Source organism: Chroicocephalus ridibundus, chromosome 8 (genome assembly GCF_963924245.1).
Source record: "Chroicocephalus ridibundus chromosome 8, bChrRid1.1, whole genome shotgun sequence".
Lineage (NCBI taxonomy): Eukaryota > Metazoa > Chordata > Aves > Charadriiformes > Laridae > Chroicocephalus > Chroicocephalus ridibundus.
In genome coordinates, this window is record NC_086291.1 from 56,145,753 (window position 1) to 56,160,055 (window position 14,303).

Here is a 14,303-nt window from a genome sequence, read left to right on the forward strand (position 1 = left end):
GTGAGCACGCGATGGTGGCTGGCAGGTGACAGACCGAGCTCAGACATCTACATGTGACACAGCCAAATGACATGAGCGCTGTGTGCCTCTAGGAGGTCTGTTGGACCTGGAACGCAGCAGGACTCGAACTTGTCCTCAGGTGATGGGTGGCTGAGAAAAAGCGGCTTTGGAAATGGGTGCTCCCAGCTTCTCCTCTGCAAGTTGGCCACACGCACATGGCAGGTTCTCTACGTAGCTTCACTACGTCCTCTGCATTTCTGACTCCTGATGTGCCTGCGGTTATAGAGGATCTTTATCAGCTTTTAGTAAGAAATTGCATAAGCCCAGAGGATTGAGAACAAGCAGCTGGAAAGCACTGGATTCCCTGGGAATTTCTGCTGAGGAACAGATGCCAGAAGGTGGGTTGCCTGCTCTGGTCTGGCCACCACGTCAGTGGGTCCGTGCGTAGCGGGGTGCCTCGGAAGGGTGGAAGGGCTCAGAGGGGATTAGCTCTGGGGGACTTGGTCAGCGTGGGCTCCACCAAGCCCTCTGCGGAGACACCGCGGTGACCTCATGCATGGGCCTTTGAACCATGTGCAGCCACTGAGACCGTGTGAGGGCCAGGCTGCTGTAATCCCAGATGTAAGAAAATTAAAAGAAAAATGCACGGAACTTTACACTGGATTTTCTGTTAAAAAAAAAAAAAGGCAAAAAAAGTGCAAACCAAAAACCAATCATCCTTCTCTTTGCTCTTCTCCTTTCCCTATATTAACTGGGTTTCTGTGACAAAAAGGGTCAGAAATTAAATTAGGAAACTTCACAGCCATTACAAACATCTGCAGTTCAAAATAAATGAGCAATGGCACTACCGCAGCCTTCCGATCTCCTTTGTCCTCTGGGTACTGCTGGATCCCGCAGTCTCTGGTGCGTGCAGAGCCGAAAATGTGCGTATCATTCTCATGAGTTTTTATTGTAAGGGAGGGAATCTCACAGGACAAATGTGTAATGTTGTACGAGCAACAAGGTTGCATGGATACAAGAACACAAAACGGGGCGGCTTGCACTTTGAGAATACGAATCTTTCGGAAGAACAACTGTCTCACTGTGTTTGGATGGAGCTTAATAAAATGGCCTGCTCCAAGCTAGGCCTCTACAGGCTCCCAAGCTACAAACAATGGAGAATAATATCACCATTTTATGGTACTCAGCATGGCTGAGTTACATCCTGGATGCTCTCCACGGAAGCCCCGCGACTGGCTTTGGTTGGAGTCAGAGGAGAAGAGCTTTACGCCCGCACGGCTGCGGGGACACACGTGGCCCGCTGCTCTCCTTCACGGCGGGTGTCGGTGTGCCCTGTGCCGGGCTGGTGCTTTCACAGCTATCCAGCGGGATGAACCAAGGATTACTGACAAAACACAGCCCGTTTTTAATAGCTGGATGCAGCAGGCAGCGTCTCTCCCGCAGCAGCCCCCTTGTCCCCCCGGGGCGGAGAGCAGGGAGCAGCCTCCGATACCCACGAAAATAGCGGCCCGTGCTGGTATGCAAGCGCCCCGGTTTGATGCCTAAACATGGTATCTCGCCACCCAGGCTGGCAGGGCTGCCGGTTCGTGCTCCAGCCCTGAAGGTGAACTGCGTGTCCCCGGGCAGTGGCTCCCGCCGCGGGGAAGGAAGGTCAGGCAGCCCCCGCTTTCGGCCGGGCTGCTGGGGGTACAAGCCGCCGGGCAGGGGGATGGGAGTACGCCTACGAGAGCATCGCTAACCATCCGCCTTTGCTACTAAACCCAACCGTTTCTCCAGGGAGAGTCGGGTCTGACCCCCACTGAAAGCAGAGGGGCAGTTTTGGGGGAGGATCAGCTCTAGTGGGACCCTGCCCCATTCACAGGCAGGCAAAGCATCTCCAGAAATATCACAGAGTCACAGGCTGGCAGGGGTTGGAAGGGCCCTCTGGAGATCATCTCCTCCAACCCCCTGCCAGAGCAGGGTCACCCAGAGCAGGTGGCACAGGAACGCGTCCAGGCGGGTTTGGAATGTCTCCAGAGACGGAGACTCCACCACCTCTCTGGGCAGCCTGTGCCAGGGCTCTGCCACCCTCACAGCAAAGAAGTTTTTTCTCAAGTTGAGATGGAATTTCCCGTCTTCCAGTTTGTGCCCGTTGTCCCTTGTCCTGTCATGGGCACCACTGAGAAGAGTCTGGCCCCATCCTCTTGCCCGTGCTCCGGTCCCTGAGCATCTTCGTACCCTCTGCTGGACTCTCCCAGCAGTTCCCTGTCCTTCTGGAACTGGGCAGCCCGGCACTGGACACAGTAATTGTGGCTTTAAGTGTTGCCCCGCGTAGGTGGTGTGGGCCGTGGCTACCCTCTGTGTCCAGGGGCTGGGACACCATAAAACTTCTTCAAGCCCCTTCTGATCACTCCGCTGAGCTGAAAGCTTGCAGCAGATTTGCATCTTATGACTAGTTAAGAAAATTATCAACCGTGAAAGCATCTGGAAAGCTGCACCAACAAAGGTTTCAAAGAAAACAAAGCGCAGCCAGAAAGACGGAGCCAGTGCGAGGATCCAAAAGGAAGAACTGGAAAAGAAGGAAATGTTTGTAGGTGTACCAGCTGGAATAATCACTGCCTTGCTTGTTCTTCTTGCAGCTTTCCTTGCTGCCCTTTGTGGGCCAAGTTTCAGGGAAGGGAGGGAAGGGTTTGCCTGCCATCAGCGCTTTCTGCGTGTGGGATCTGTCGCTTGTTCTTCACCCACACCTGCGGCAGCACCCCGCGAGCAGTGGGGGGGAGAGGACCTTCCCCCCCCGGACACGTGCCCCTCTGAACCTACAGGCAAAGAAGTGTTCAAAACCCGAGAGAAACCACCCAAAGTGGGTGAGCTTCCCCTCTAGCACTCTGGATTTTATGTTCTGAACTTTTATCCTTTGTAACATCCAGCGTGGCACTGACGCTGACCGGCGCGTGTCCACAGCACCCAGAGCTCCCCTTCTGGAGCCAAGATGCTCGTGGCCCTTGGTCCTTTCTCAGCTGTGGTGGCAGGATGGATCCTGCAGAACGAACCGAACCACCCTGGCCAGCCCCAAACAGCCACTGCGGTAGAAGCAGGCCACCCTTCCAAAAAAACCTTTTTACCCAAACTCATTCTGTTTTGTTAGTTTTAACGTGATTGTCAATGAGGCAAAATCCCCGCTAAAACCAAGTCTGAAAAAGACTCAAGACAGGTTTCCCAGGACTCCTTCGGCAGGAATGTGACCGCAATGGAACCATTCCTCTTGCAGCTTTAAGGCTTGTCCGGGGGGCCAAGCAAGCCTCCACCTTTCAGCCCGACCTCTCTGAAAGAGCTGCCGCGGGTTGTAGGCACAACCAGCCCCGTGCCCTCTGTGGGGTCAGCCCTTTCCCCAGCCCCGCAGCCCCACAACTTCTCCCAAACACGAGCTGGTCCCGCTACACGGCCCGACCCGCGCTCCCCCCGCCCCATCCAGCAGGGATTGAGGCGGGCTCAGCGGCCGGTGCTGGCACCCCCTTTTGGGGCACCGCTGGCATCAGGCGTCCCTGCCTGCAGGAAGCTCTGCCACCGCTGAAGGAGTTTCATCTTGTTGTGTCAAGGAGCTTCCGCATCCCTCCCCCCAGGCCAAGCGCCGTGCGGACCCCGGGAATCCTCCCTCTCAGCACTCTGTCATGGCGTGATTCTATTAGAATTCCTGACTTTTGAGGGACTTCTGACAGTACACGCTTTAAATTCGACAAGCAATATCTTGCTCGCTGCTCTCAGATAAATAAAAAAGCGCAAACCCTAATTTTCTGCTGCTCTGCACTTTTTCCTGATTTTTCTTTTAAAACCTATAAATACCACCCCGTCGCTCTTTCTGCATGTGTGTCTTGGAGGTATTACATAAAAGAGGATCCCGCATGTTCGGTGCACACACGTTTCGTAGCCTCGGAGGCTGGAGGAAGGTGCCAGGCTGCAGTGAAGACACGCTTGTGTGATGTTTTTCACACAGCCATATCTTTGCACGCTTGCGAGGGCTTACATGGCACAAACGCATTTTTAGATCAAACAATAGACAAGGAGAAAATGTGTTTCGGAAGCAGACAGACGACCCAAGTATAAAGTTGTTTGCAGAATCTGTGTGAATTTTATTTACATTGCCTGGTCTTTGGTCTCTTCTGAGATCTTACATATTTCGCATTATTATCAAATATTTGCAATGATCCATATAAACAGCCCGATGTTAAAAGCTACTCCAAGTGTAACTCGACCCAGAGGAAAGATGCTTATCTGAGCTCCACAATGACAGATTTAAAAAAGATGCTGATGCAGGTCGTTTCTCATAAAATGAGGGAAATGCAAGAAAAATCAAAACTGCATAGATTTTCTTTTTACCGACAGCTAAAGTAGGAGTTATCTCTATGTTGGTGTCCGGAGTGGAATACCACTGGAGAGAGCTACAAATACCCAGCCCTTCTGATCCCTTGGCCCGTGAAGGGAGGAAGGAGAGGAGTAAGCTCGGCGAGCCGGTACTGTCAGAATCTATTTCACTGTTTGGTGATTATTTTTTTTATTACTATGACAACAGAGACCATCAGAATTGTTTCTTTAACCCCAGCAAATGATAAGTGCAGATGAGACTTTTTTTTTTTTCCCCTAGACTGAAGTAATCACTTTTTACTTCTGTGATGCCAACCCCCGGGTAAGCGAGCGATGGCAACTGCCAGCTCTGCCTGCCGCTGGCCCAGCTGCCTGGATGGGGCACTCGCATCATTTTGTGTCTACCAGGAGGCATTTGAGAATGGCTCCACACTGGCTCAGCATTTTCTGTCTTAAAAAAAACCTCGCATTCTCCCTTTTTAAAGTGCTTCCAAATCTTTTACATCTCTTTTCCTTTTCTCCCTTTTCAACCCCCACCTTCCCCCCCCCCCGCCCCCTCCTTGTGGTCCTGCAGACCACCCTGGAAGCCTACATGACATCATGAGAGAGAATTAAACGTACTTGAAAGGCCACTTCTGTTTTGGTGGGAACTTCTATGCAATTGCAAAGTGCCCATTAAAGCACAGGTTGTTTCCTAGAAGCATGTCCAAGCCAGTAGCGTGCAAACCCCTCCAGGGCTTCTAGAAAGCATTCGCTTTTGAAATGCTGAAGGAAATTCAGAGATGAAAGGATAAGTCTCCCTGGCTGTGCATTTACAGTCTATTGTCTTCCATGAAGGATAGTATCACTCCTCACTTGTGTTATTGCAGTTAATCCACTTAAATGCTATTGGATTTTCAGATGAGCCGAATTCTTTGCATCTGCTATTAGGATGCTTTGTTTGGACGAGAAAGGGCTGTTATTTAAATCACAATGAGTTCAGGGAGATGTCAGGGTGCAGCGGGCACCTTGTGCCAATCCGCGCCGGGAATAGGGGGCATTTTCTCCCGGGGAGGCGGAGAAGCCGCGGCCGCCGCCCGGCTCCGGCCGCTCGGGCAGGGCGGGGGGCCGGGACGGGCTGCGGCGGAGTCCCGGGGCGCGGCGGCTCCGCGGCCGCGGAGGGGAGCCCCGCACCCGCGCATGCCGCAGCCGGGTGCCGCAGGGCCCGCACCGCCGCCCCCGCCCGCTCTCTGTTTATTTTCCTTTTTTTTGGGGGGGGTGGGGGGTGTGCTTTTGTATTTCTTAACGGGGGGGGTGTGTGTGTGTATCCTTTGCAATGACGGCCGCGCCGCCACAGCGGCGAAGAAGCGGCGTTAAAAAAAGCCCCCCACAACGCAACCCCTTCTGCAAAAGGCGAGGCCCCCCCAGTCAAAAATTAAAAATAACACCAAGGATAAAAACCCCACCCAGCCCTCCCCCCCCCGTGGCCATGGCGATCTCCCCCGCCCCGTATAAAGGCGGGGGCACAAGGTGGATGCCGGCCGTGGCGCAGCGCTCCCGCCCCGCTGCCGCAGAGGGTGCGGGGGGCTGCCCCGCTGCCTCCCGCCCCCCGGGGCGGGCAGAGCCCCCCGCGGCCCCGCGCTGGCGGCGCCCCCGCGGCGGGCTGGCGGCGGGGGAGGGCCGGGGGAGGCGCATGGCGGGGCGGCAGCGGTATATGCCGCTCCGCGCCGGGGCCGCGCTCAGACCGGCCGCCGCTCCCCAGCCGCCCGGAGCCGCCCTCCGCCAGGAGTTGCAGTTCGTCTCCGATCCCCTTGGGATTTAAACCGTCTTGCATATCTATCTATCTATTTTTTTTAATTTTTTTTTTTTTTTATTCCTTCCTCCTCCTCTTTTTCTCCCGTGCAAAGTGGAGAAGGAGCTGCACCAAGGCAGCCCGCGAGATCTTGCAATATCGCTCCGATTCCTCACCACTGCTATTATTCCTAATTAATTATTATTATTATTATTATTATTTTTAACCTCACCCCAGCCGGGGAGGGAAGCGGGACCGTTCTCAGCAAGAGAAACATTTCGATCCGTACCAATAAAGATTTTTTTTTTAATTTTTATTTTTAATTTCCTCCCCCTCCCCCCCCCCCGTTTTTGAGGCAGGGGGAGAGCGTGGCGAGAGCGCGGGGTGCGGGGGGGGAGCGGCCGGCGCACCCGCGGAGCCGGCGCGGAGCGGGAGGCCGCGGCGGCGGGGGGAGGCGGGCCCCGGGCCCCAGCGCCGCCCGCCCGAGGGGGGCCAGCCGCCCAGACAGGTGATGGGCGTTTCGGCTGCGCTCCGGATCGACTCCTTGGGTTTCACTTTGGTCTGATCTAAGCAAATATGCAGAAGTACCGGCTGGTCTAGTCCCGGGAGCCAAGAGGAGCGGGGGAGCGGAGCGCAGCGCGGCCGCGCTCCCGCAGCCGGGGGGATCCTACCGAGCGCGGAGCCGGCCCCGCCGCCCCGAGGCAGCCCCGGCCCGCCCTGGATGCGGCGGAGCCCCGCGCCGCCCCGCCGCCGTGCCCCCGAGGGATGGTCCTGAATTTCTGCGCGGCAGGAGCCGGCCTGCAGCTCCGCTCCATCGCCTCCCCGCCGCCCCCCAAGTGCACCAGACCGCGATGAGGACCTGGGCTTGCGTCCTGCTGATAGGGTTTGGCTACCTGTCCTTCACCGGCTCCGAGGTAGGTGAGAGCGGCTTCCTGCCTTCCCGCTGCCCCGGGGGGGTGGTGGTGGTGGTGGTGGTGGTGTCGGTGGGGGGCCGGGCTGCCCACCTGGGCTCCGCGGGCATCGCCGCGCCGGGAGCGCTCGCCCGGGGCCGGGCTGTGGGCAAGTTGCCGTTTCGTGGGTGCCGGAGGCGAGGGGGAATGACCGTGCATTCCGCTCCGCCGCTGCTGCCTGCCCTTAAAAATTATATATATATATATATGTATATACACACACACACGTATTATATATATATTAACGCCCCGCGGGCGCAAACGTGCTGCGGCTGTTTGCAGTGCGCGGAGCCCCGGGCAGCGGCCGCCCCCGCGGCGCACGGCGCTGCGCACCGCGGGCACCGTTAGTGCCGCGGGCAGAACTTGGGTGAATACCCCCCTCCTGCCCCAAAAAAACCCGCCCCTCCCCGCTTTTTGACGATCCCCCGTCTCGGAGCGGCGAGGGCCGGGTCCAGCCCGCCCGCGCACCGCTGCTCGGGGGCGGAGGGGGGCGCGGAGCCCCGTCTCGGGGTGGCTACAGGTGGCCCCGGTCGGGGCGAGCGCGGTGCTCGGCGCTGCACGGCGGCTCGGAACTTTTCCCGGGAGCGGGTCTGCGTGGCCCGCTGCAGGGACCCGCGGCAGGGTGGCGGTGGCCCCGTGGGGACACGGTCCCCGGGCCCGGCCCGGGGGAGCTCCGCGCCCGCGGTGAGCTCCGCGCCCGCTTGGGCAAACTTCAGCCGGCTGCCCGGGGTGGGCTTCCCCGTGGAGCGGGGCTGGGGGAGCGGCTCTGCCGGGCGCTGCCGGGCACCGGCTCCTCTGGGCCGGGGCCAGGGGGAGGTGCCCGCCCGGGCGAGCCCCGGCGCGGTTGGGCGAGCGGCGCGCAGCTCCCGCGGGCGCGCAGGCGGAGCGGGGTGTGTGTGCGTGCGCGGGTTTTTTCCCCCGCTTTGTCCAAACGCGTCCAGCAAACACCCCGCACCCTCCATAAACCCCCGAAGCGCTGGACCCCCGGCGGCGCAGGGGCGCTGCGCGGGGCTGCGCGGTGACCCGCGGTGTGTTGTGTGTGTGTCTTTGAAGGAGGCCGAGATCCCGCAGGAGCTGATCGAGCGGCTGGCGCACAGCGAGATCCACAGCATCCGCGACTTGCAGCGCCTCCTGGAGATTGACTCCGTAGGTAAATTAGTCCCGTCCTCCTTCCTTCCGCGCCGGCGGCCGCCGCCGCCCCGGGGGGGAGGCACCGCGGGCGGCCGCGGCCCGGCGACCCGCACCCGTCTGGGCGCTCCGGCGGGCGGCCCCGCGCAGCCCCGCCGTGGGGAGCTTCGTTTCGAGGGGGGGCAGCGGGCAAGGGGCCGATCGGGATTAAAACTTCGTGTGTGTGTGTGGGGGGGGGCGTTCGGGGTGGAGAGGGACCTGGTGGCCCTTGGGGTTTTCATAGTTCTGGGTCTCTCAGCGGAGAAGAATTTCCGTGAGGTTTGTTGTTGGTCTTGCATCGCTCTGTTATCTTTAAACTACTGTCCTAGAGGTATTTAAAATATTTGAAACAATATTTATGAATGAAGTAATGTCTCTTCGAGCGCTGGGCTTTATTAAAAGGAAAATAAACCGTCCGTGCTGATTTTAAACAGGAACCTGCATATGAAGCTTACCCTTTCAAATACACTTCTTTTTTTTTTTTTCCAAAGGAAAATAGTGCAGGGTTATTTTCTGCATCATTAGGCATGCAAATGGGTGTAGTGAGAACGTGCAGTTCAAACAGATCGTTGCAGCAGTAAATCAGATCTAGAAGCACTGTATCGCTGGGTTTCTTATCGTTTGGTTTCACTTGATGCACTTTGTTCCTGGCGATTTCTTCCCTTAGTTGAGAGAGAATAAACCCGGCACCTTTGATGTGCCCAGGGGGAACCTGCATCTTTCCGAAGAGCAAACACGGAGAAAAATGAATGAGTTCTTGCTTGCGTTGGTACTGGGCCATCTCCTTTTAAACCATATGCTGTGTATTTTTGTAAAGTCTGTGCCAGGTTCAATCACCTTCATTCAGTGTTGCAGGATCCTTCTAGAGTTTAACTCGCTGCTTTTTGTGTAGTGCTGTATTAATGAGCAGGAAAGCACTAGGAACATATTTCACAGACATAGCTTTCAATTTTCCTGTGATTAGGGAGCAAACGGCTTCCCATTACGCTGAAAATGGGAATATTTCTCTCTTGCACAACACTTTACCAGAGAGGCTAATTACTAATTACCAGATCTGTTGGCACCGGCTTAATATTTTTGGAGAGCAGTGCTGCATCGTTGTTGCTTATCGCTGCAATTAAAGAAGCTTTCACAACAGGGAGGGGGGATGCAATACACATTTCCCCACTGAAGGCTCTTTTGGACCAGACAAGTGCCCGGCCGCTCAAATCTCTTTCCCAGTGAACTCGGTGGAAGGCTGGGCTGCTCTTGCAGAATCTGGGCGCTGGCATTTTAAAATGCTGCCTGTTTCTTCTGCGTTTCAGTCAGTGTGCTGTAGCTACCAGAATACATTTTTTTTTTTTTCAAATACCCCAGTGTAACAAGTACATGCTTCATTTTTAAATACCACTTACAAGGAGAGCAAAAGTTCACATGGCTCCGTTGCAAGAGAATCAAGCAGACAAGTGGAGCAACGGCGGGAGCTGAATAAATGGGTAGACGTAGCAGAGGAGAGAAATTTATTTCAGAAAATAATTATTTACCTCGTGGCAAATATTAACCAGAGGATGCGTGACCAAAAATTGAAGAGGTCAGACACAAGTTTACCGTTTCATTTTGCTGTTTTTGTGCAATTTGTTAGTTTAGAAACCATTAGAGAAACGACACACATAAATATTTTACTATTTCAACATGAAACAGTAGTGGCTTAAGACATGAACTCAATATTAAAAAATAAACACAAAATATTCAGCCTTTCACCCCGTTCTTGCTCGTGTGCTCCTTTTCTGAGCCACAGGGGCAGGGTTGGATCTTCACAGAGATCCACCGGTTCTTACTGCCCGCATTTACGTTTTCTGGGCACAGTCCCGCAGCCTTTACCGGCATGAGTAATTCTTACTAAGGGTTTATCGGAGTGACTAATCAAACACTGAAATTACCGTGTTTTCTTCAGTAAACAGGATCGGACCTGTTTACTATATTTAGTATTAGCTTGGCTTAGCAAATCAAATGTTTTCTAGTTGTCAGTGGTAAGATGATATTTCTGAAATGTGTTTCCTAAGGGCTGTAATTGCCTTTAGGGAAGGGCTAGTTCAGTGAGGGCTTGTACAGTAGATGTGTTTCTGTTTCACGGCGTATACTGATTTGAAGGGGGGCTCAGAATAAAAACACCCCAGTGATTATTTTCTCCCTCGTTTTAGTGCATGGTATTGCCAGTCCTTTTGCGTGTGTGTAGCCCCGTTTAAACTCGGTGGGTGGACTTGAGAATTAAGAGTGATTTGTAGGTGAAGAGTTTGCAGGATCAGGCATGCATGCAGAAAATGTCTGATATTCCTGAGTAACAAGGCAGAATCTGTGGAAAGTGAGGGAAGAACAGTCATTTTCTCTCCTGCAATGCAAAGCATTTTTAATTGGAAAAGTAAGTTTTGTAAGTCAGAGTGGGCAGGTTTTTCTTCTATTCTGACAGATTTGGTCTCTATATTGTAACGCAGAGATGACTGATAACCCCCTTCATAAAATTAGAAACCACACCCCCAGACCATCTGGCATATTACTTAAAGAAAAACACTACCCAACATGGAGCTTATCATTGTATTCAAAAAAGAAAATCCAGGCCAATTTGTCAGAGCCCAGTGCTGCATGTCCGACTCGAAGAGAAACCCCTGTGGAGGCAACATGAACATTCTCATAAAACAGGGTCTTGTATTAATCTGCTGTGATTGGGATCCGCAGTCAGCGACGGAGCTTCACTGGCATGACGGAGAGCAGACTCTGACCCTGTTTCAAACAGAAAGCGTGCGTGAGCCCGGGAAGTCGGCAGCTGTAGCGTGCAGAGTACAGTTTTACTACTAACAGACTAACTCACCCAAACGGGGGCATTTCCTATATTCCGCCTGTGAAGTTCTCTTTGGCTCAGCAGTGTGATTTTTCTCCTCGCGCCTCACCTCTCCCATCTGTCCCGTGGGAGGTAGAGTTCATTTCATCACCTATTATGTTTGCCTCCCGCTGGGAACAGATTTTCCCCCAGCCATCTCCCTGCGTGGGGCGACGCGGGGCCGAGCGTGCTCGGTGGCACGGTGTGAGGGCAGCAGCCACAGGGTCACCTTAGGCCATGTGAATGTAACGGCCTTCGATGAAGAACTAGCAGAGAAGCTTTTGTTAAGTGGAGAAACGTTCTAAATTAACAGTGTGCTTCCATGAAAAAGTGTGAAGTTTGCTGCAGAGCTCCATCGATTGGAAAATCTTCTGTTGACTTTGTGGCTTTTGGCGCAGTGCTGAGATTTAGGGTGTTTCAATGCAGCGTGTTGGCTTCCCTTGCACCCCTTAAACATGCCGAGAGGTGGGCATCGGCCCCGTGTCCTGTGTTTTCCCCGAGACAGACAGAGGCAATACTCCTCCTTTGCAGTTGGTCCATCACTTCTAGGTAAAGGGGAAAAAAACCCTAAACAAAACAGGATCTTGCAGGCTGCTACTAATATTTCCTTTAATAGATCAAAGTTGAAAACTGAATGACATCTATCTCTGCAGTTGGATGTCAGAAGGGCATATTTTGCATCATCCAGAAAGAAGATCAAACAAACAGATTGACGTTGCCTTGGGCTTTCTGGCTCTAGGACCCATTTGTAAGACAGACCATTTCAGTTTTTTGTACCTTACGTTGAATTCCTGAAAGAAGGAGATAATGAGAATTTCCTTAGCTGCTGCTGTTGGTGCTAGAAGTCCTGGACCTCTACTTTCTGGATGCACATCAAAGTGACATCTGCAAGGGTTTGTGTTAAGACTGAGGGCTTGTACCTCATGTAAAATTGTTTGGGAAGGAGATGGCAATGCGAAAGTAGAAACTGATAAAATATAAAATAACAGTAGTCTTAGGATGCTTTCCACATGCTTATCTGGGGAGAAGAGTAATCACATATTGGCAGAATGTCGCAGGGACTCTGTGATTTGTACCCCATGACCCAGTGGAAGAATGCCAGTCTGACAAAAAAGAACAGTTTCAGCTACGGTAGTGGATTGACCAAGGCTAATTGCAAGAGTTTTTCTACCCATCATTGATACATTGTCAGTACATAAAAGATTACAGAGAAATTTCTTGATCGTCTGCCATGAAAACATTTTTTTATTATTAAAACGTTAAAAGAGAGCTGCATTATTCTGGCTCGGTGCAGCATCCTCCATCTTCGCTTAGTGACAAGCCGTGTTCAATTTCTAAAGTAAGAACCACCGTTTCTAGGCTTTCTGCTCCAAGCCTCATTTTGTGAGGCGCTAAGCACCCGTAAACTCCCATTTCCTTTGCTAAGAGCTGAAACACCTTATCCTGCAACTTCATCCTCCCAAGTCAGCACATTGAGGGGAAAAATGGATGCAAATTCTGACGTGGTTCGTTATGGAATCCTTTTGCCGGATTGTAAATTAGGTAGCAGGCTTCTTTTAAAGTCAAACTAGAGAGTGCTATTTGTAATTACTGTATCATCATTCTGTTAGTGGAGTGAAAGAAAGTCTTCTGGCCACACATCCAGGGCCAAGTGTGGGTTTCAAAGGCAGCTTTCTGATTTTGCAGTCCTGCTCAGGCCATACTCCCGTTGACTTAAAGATTGCTTGAAGGGCAGTGATTTTCCCGTTGACTTCACTGGGAAATGGAACTCCTTCCAAGTGCCTGTGAGGACCAGGGGGACACCAAGTGCCTTTAGCATTACAGTGTCTTCTGGCACCAGCCATGTGCTCCATAATTCTGTTTATGAAAAAAAAAAAAACAACGTTGATGCTGTGTTGATAGAAATAATACAATTTGTGTTGCATAATGCATTGAGGCTTGACTGGAACTTGTTGAGCAGTCTGCTGTGCTAGCTGTGTAGATCTCTTCTTTAACCCCCACAGTGAGATATGAACTTAGGAAATGATATACATGCCTAAGATATGTAGTGAGACAGTGAGATACAGTATGAGCCAGAGGCCTTCTTCACCTTAGAAATCATCTTATAAGCAACACATGCTCCTCGACATGTCATTTTGCTTTATAAACATGATGATAGAATATGGCTAATTGCAGCTGAGTTGAGCAGTTATATATAAGCACATGGCTTAACATATTGGTTAGCTGATCATGCCATTCCCTTAGTCTTACCAGTTTCTTTAAACAAGACAGCAAGAAATCAGTCGTGTTAGAAGGGAGCGATGCCAGCGTGTTGAACGTGGAATGAGGACCCGTGGCTCAGCCCTACCATAGAGCTGGCATCATCGACAGCTTCTCTTTTCAGCACAATGTCTGTGCCCACCAAGCAGTTCGGATTAGAGTCTTTAATCTTTTTTAAACGCTGTTTGCGTGCGGACAGAGATGCTTCTTGCTCTGAGCCTAGCTTGGATCTTACCCCGAGCAGAATTCATGCTGCTTTCTCTTGAGGATCACTTGGTTGCCTCAAACGGAGGGAGAGGTTGTGGCGGCTCAGAGCTGCCATAAAGGAGGGCCGTATGAAGGTGTTGGGTGGCTGAGCGTTAGGAAGTGGAAGAGGGCTGGAGGAAGGTCAGAAGGGATTCTGGGGATCCTGTTTGCAGAACACCATTTGGGGTCAGGTGAATGGCCTGGTGCCATCAGAATGGGATGCAGGAGACCTGGTTCCGTGCCCCAGCTCAGTCGCAAGCTTCCTGTGGGGTCTCAGGTGAGCCGTTTTATTTACCCCAATGATGAGTTTTCTGGAGCGTGGAGTACAATAAAAGCAGAAATAAAATCTATTAGTCATTGCTGTGTTACATTAAAGGACTAGGACTGCAAATAAGGCACGCTACCAGCTAATCAGGTTCCAGAATTTCTCATTGAAATCAGTGGGAAACAAGCACTCTGCATAGGAAGGCAGGAGCCAACTTGGGTAAATTGTGAGTCTAGATTTCGCATTGACTTATTTCAGATGAGGATCTGTTCAGCTGGTTAGGAAAATTGACAGGACCAGTGGGTGATACTGCCCCTACCTCTTGGACCTCCCATTTCATCTTCTCTTAGCTACTTCCGATAGCATTTGCCAAAGGGCGAAGATAGACACAGAGGCATGGAGCTCTCTGTAAGGTGCTGAAGGTACCACTGTCCTCACCGTCTGCAGGTGATT

General features: G+C 52.5%; 1 protein-coding gene across 6 annotated transcripts in view; it reads left to right on the forward strand.

Annotated features, from left to right (window-relative positions):
* The first annotated feature begins 5,858 nt into the window (after window positions 1-5,858).
* The window catches only part of PDGFA (platelet derived growth factor subunit A), a 36,543-nt gene continuing 28,098 nt past the window's right edge, over window positions 5,859-14,303 (forward strand). For 2 of the 6 annotated variants that reach the window (XM_063343213.1, XM_063343214.1), the window contains exons 1-2: window positions 5,859-7,023; window positions 8,113-8,209. In XM_063343213.1, the coding sequence (XP_063199283.1) occupies window positions 6,961-7,023; window positions 8,113-8,209 (160 nt within the window). In that variant the 5' untranslated portion in view covers window positions 5,859-6,960. The remainder of the gene's footprint in view (window positions 7,024-8,112; window positions 8,210-14,303) is intronic. The other 4 variants (XR_010072177.1, XM_063343215.1, XR_010072178.1 and 1 more) reach the window with 4 other exon arrangements.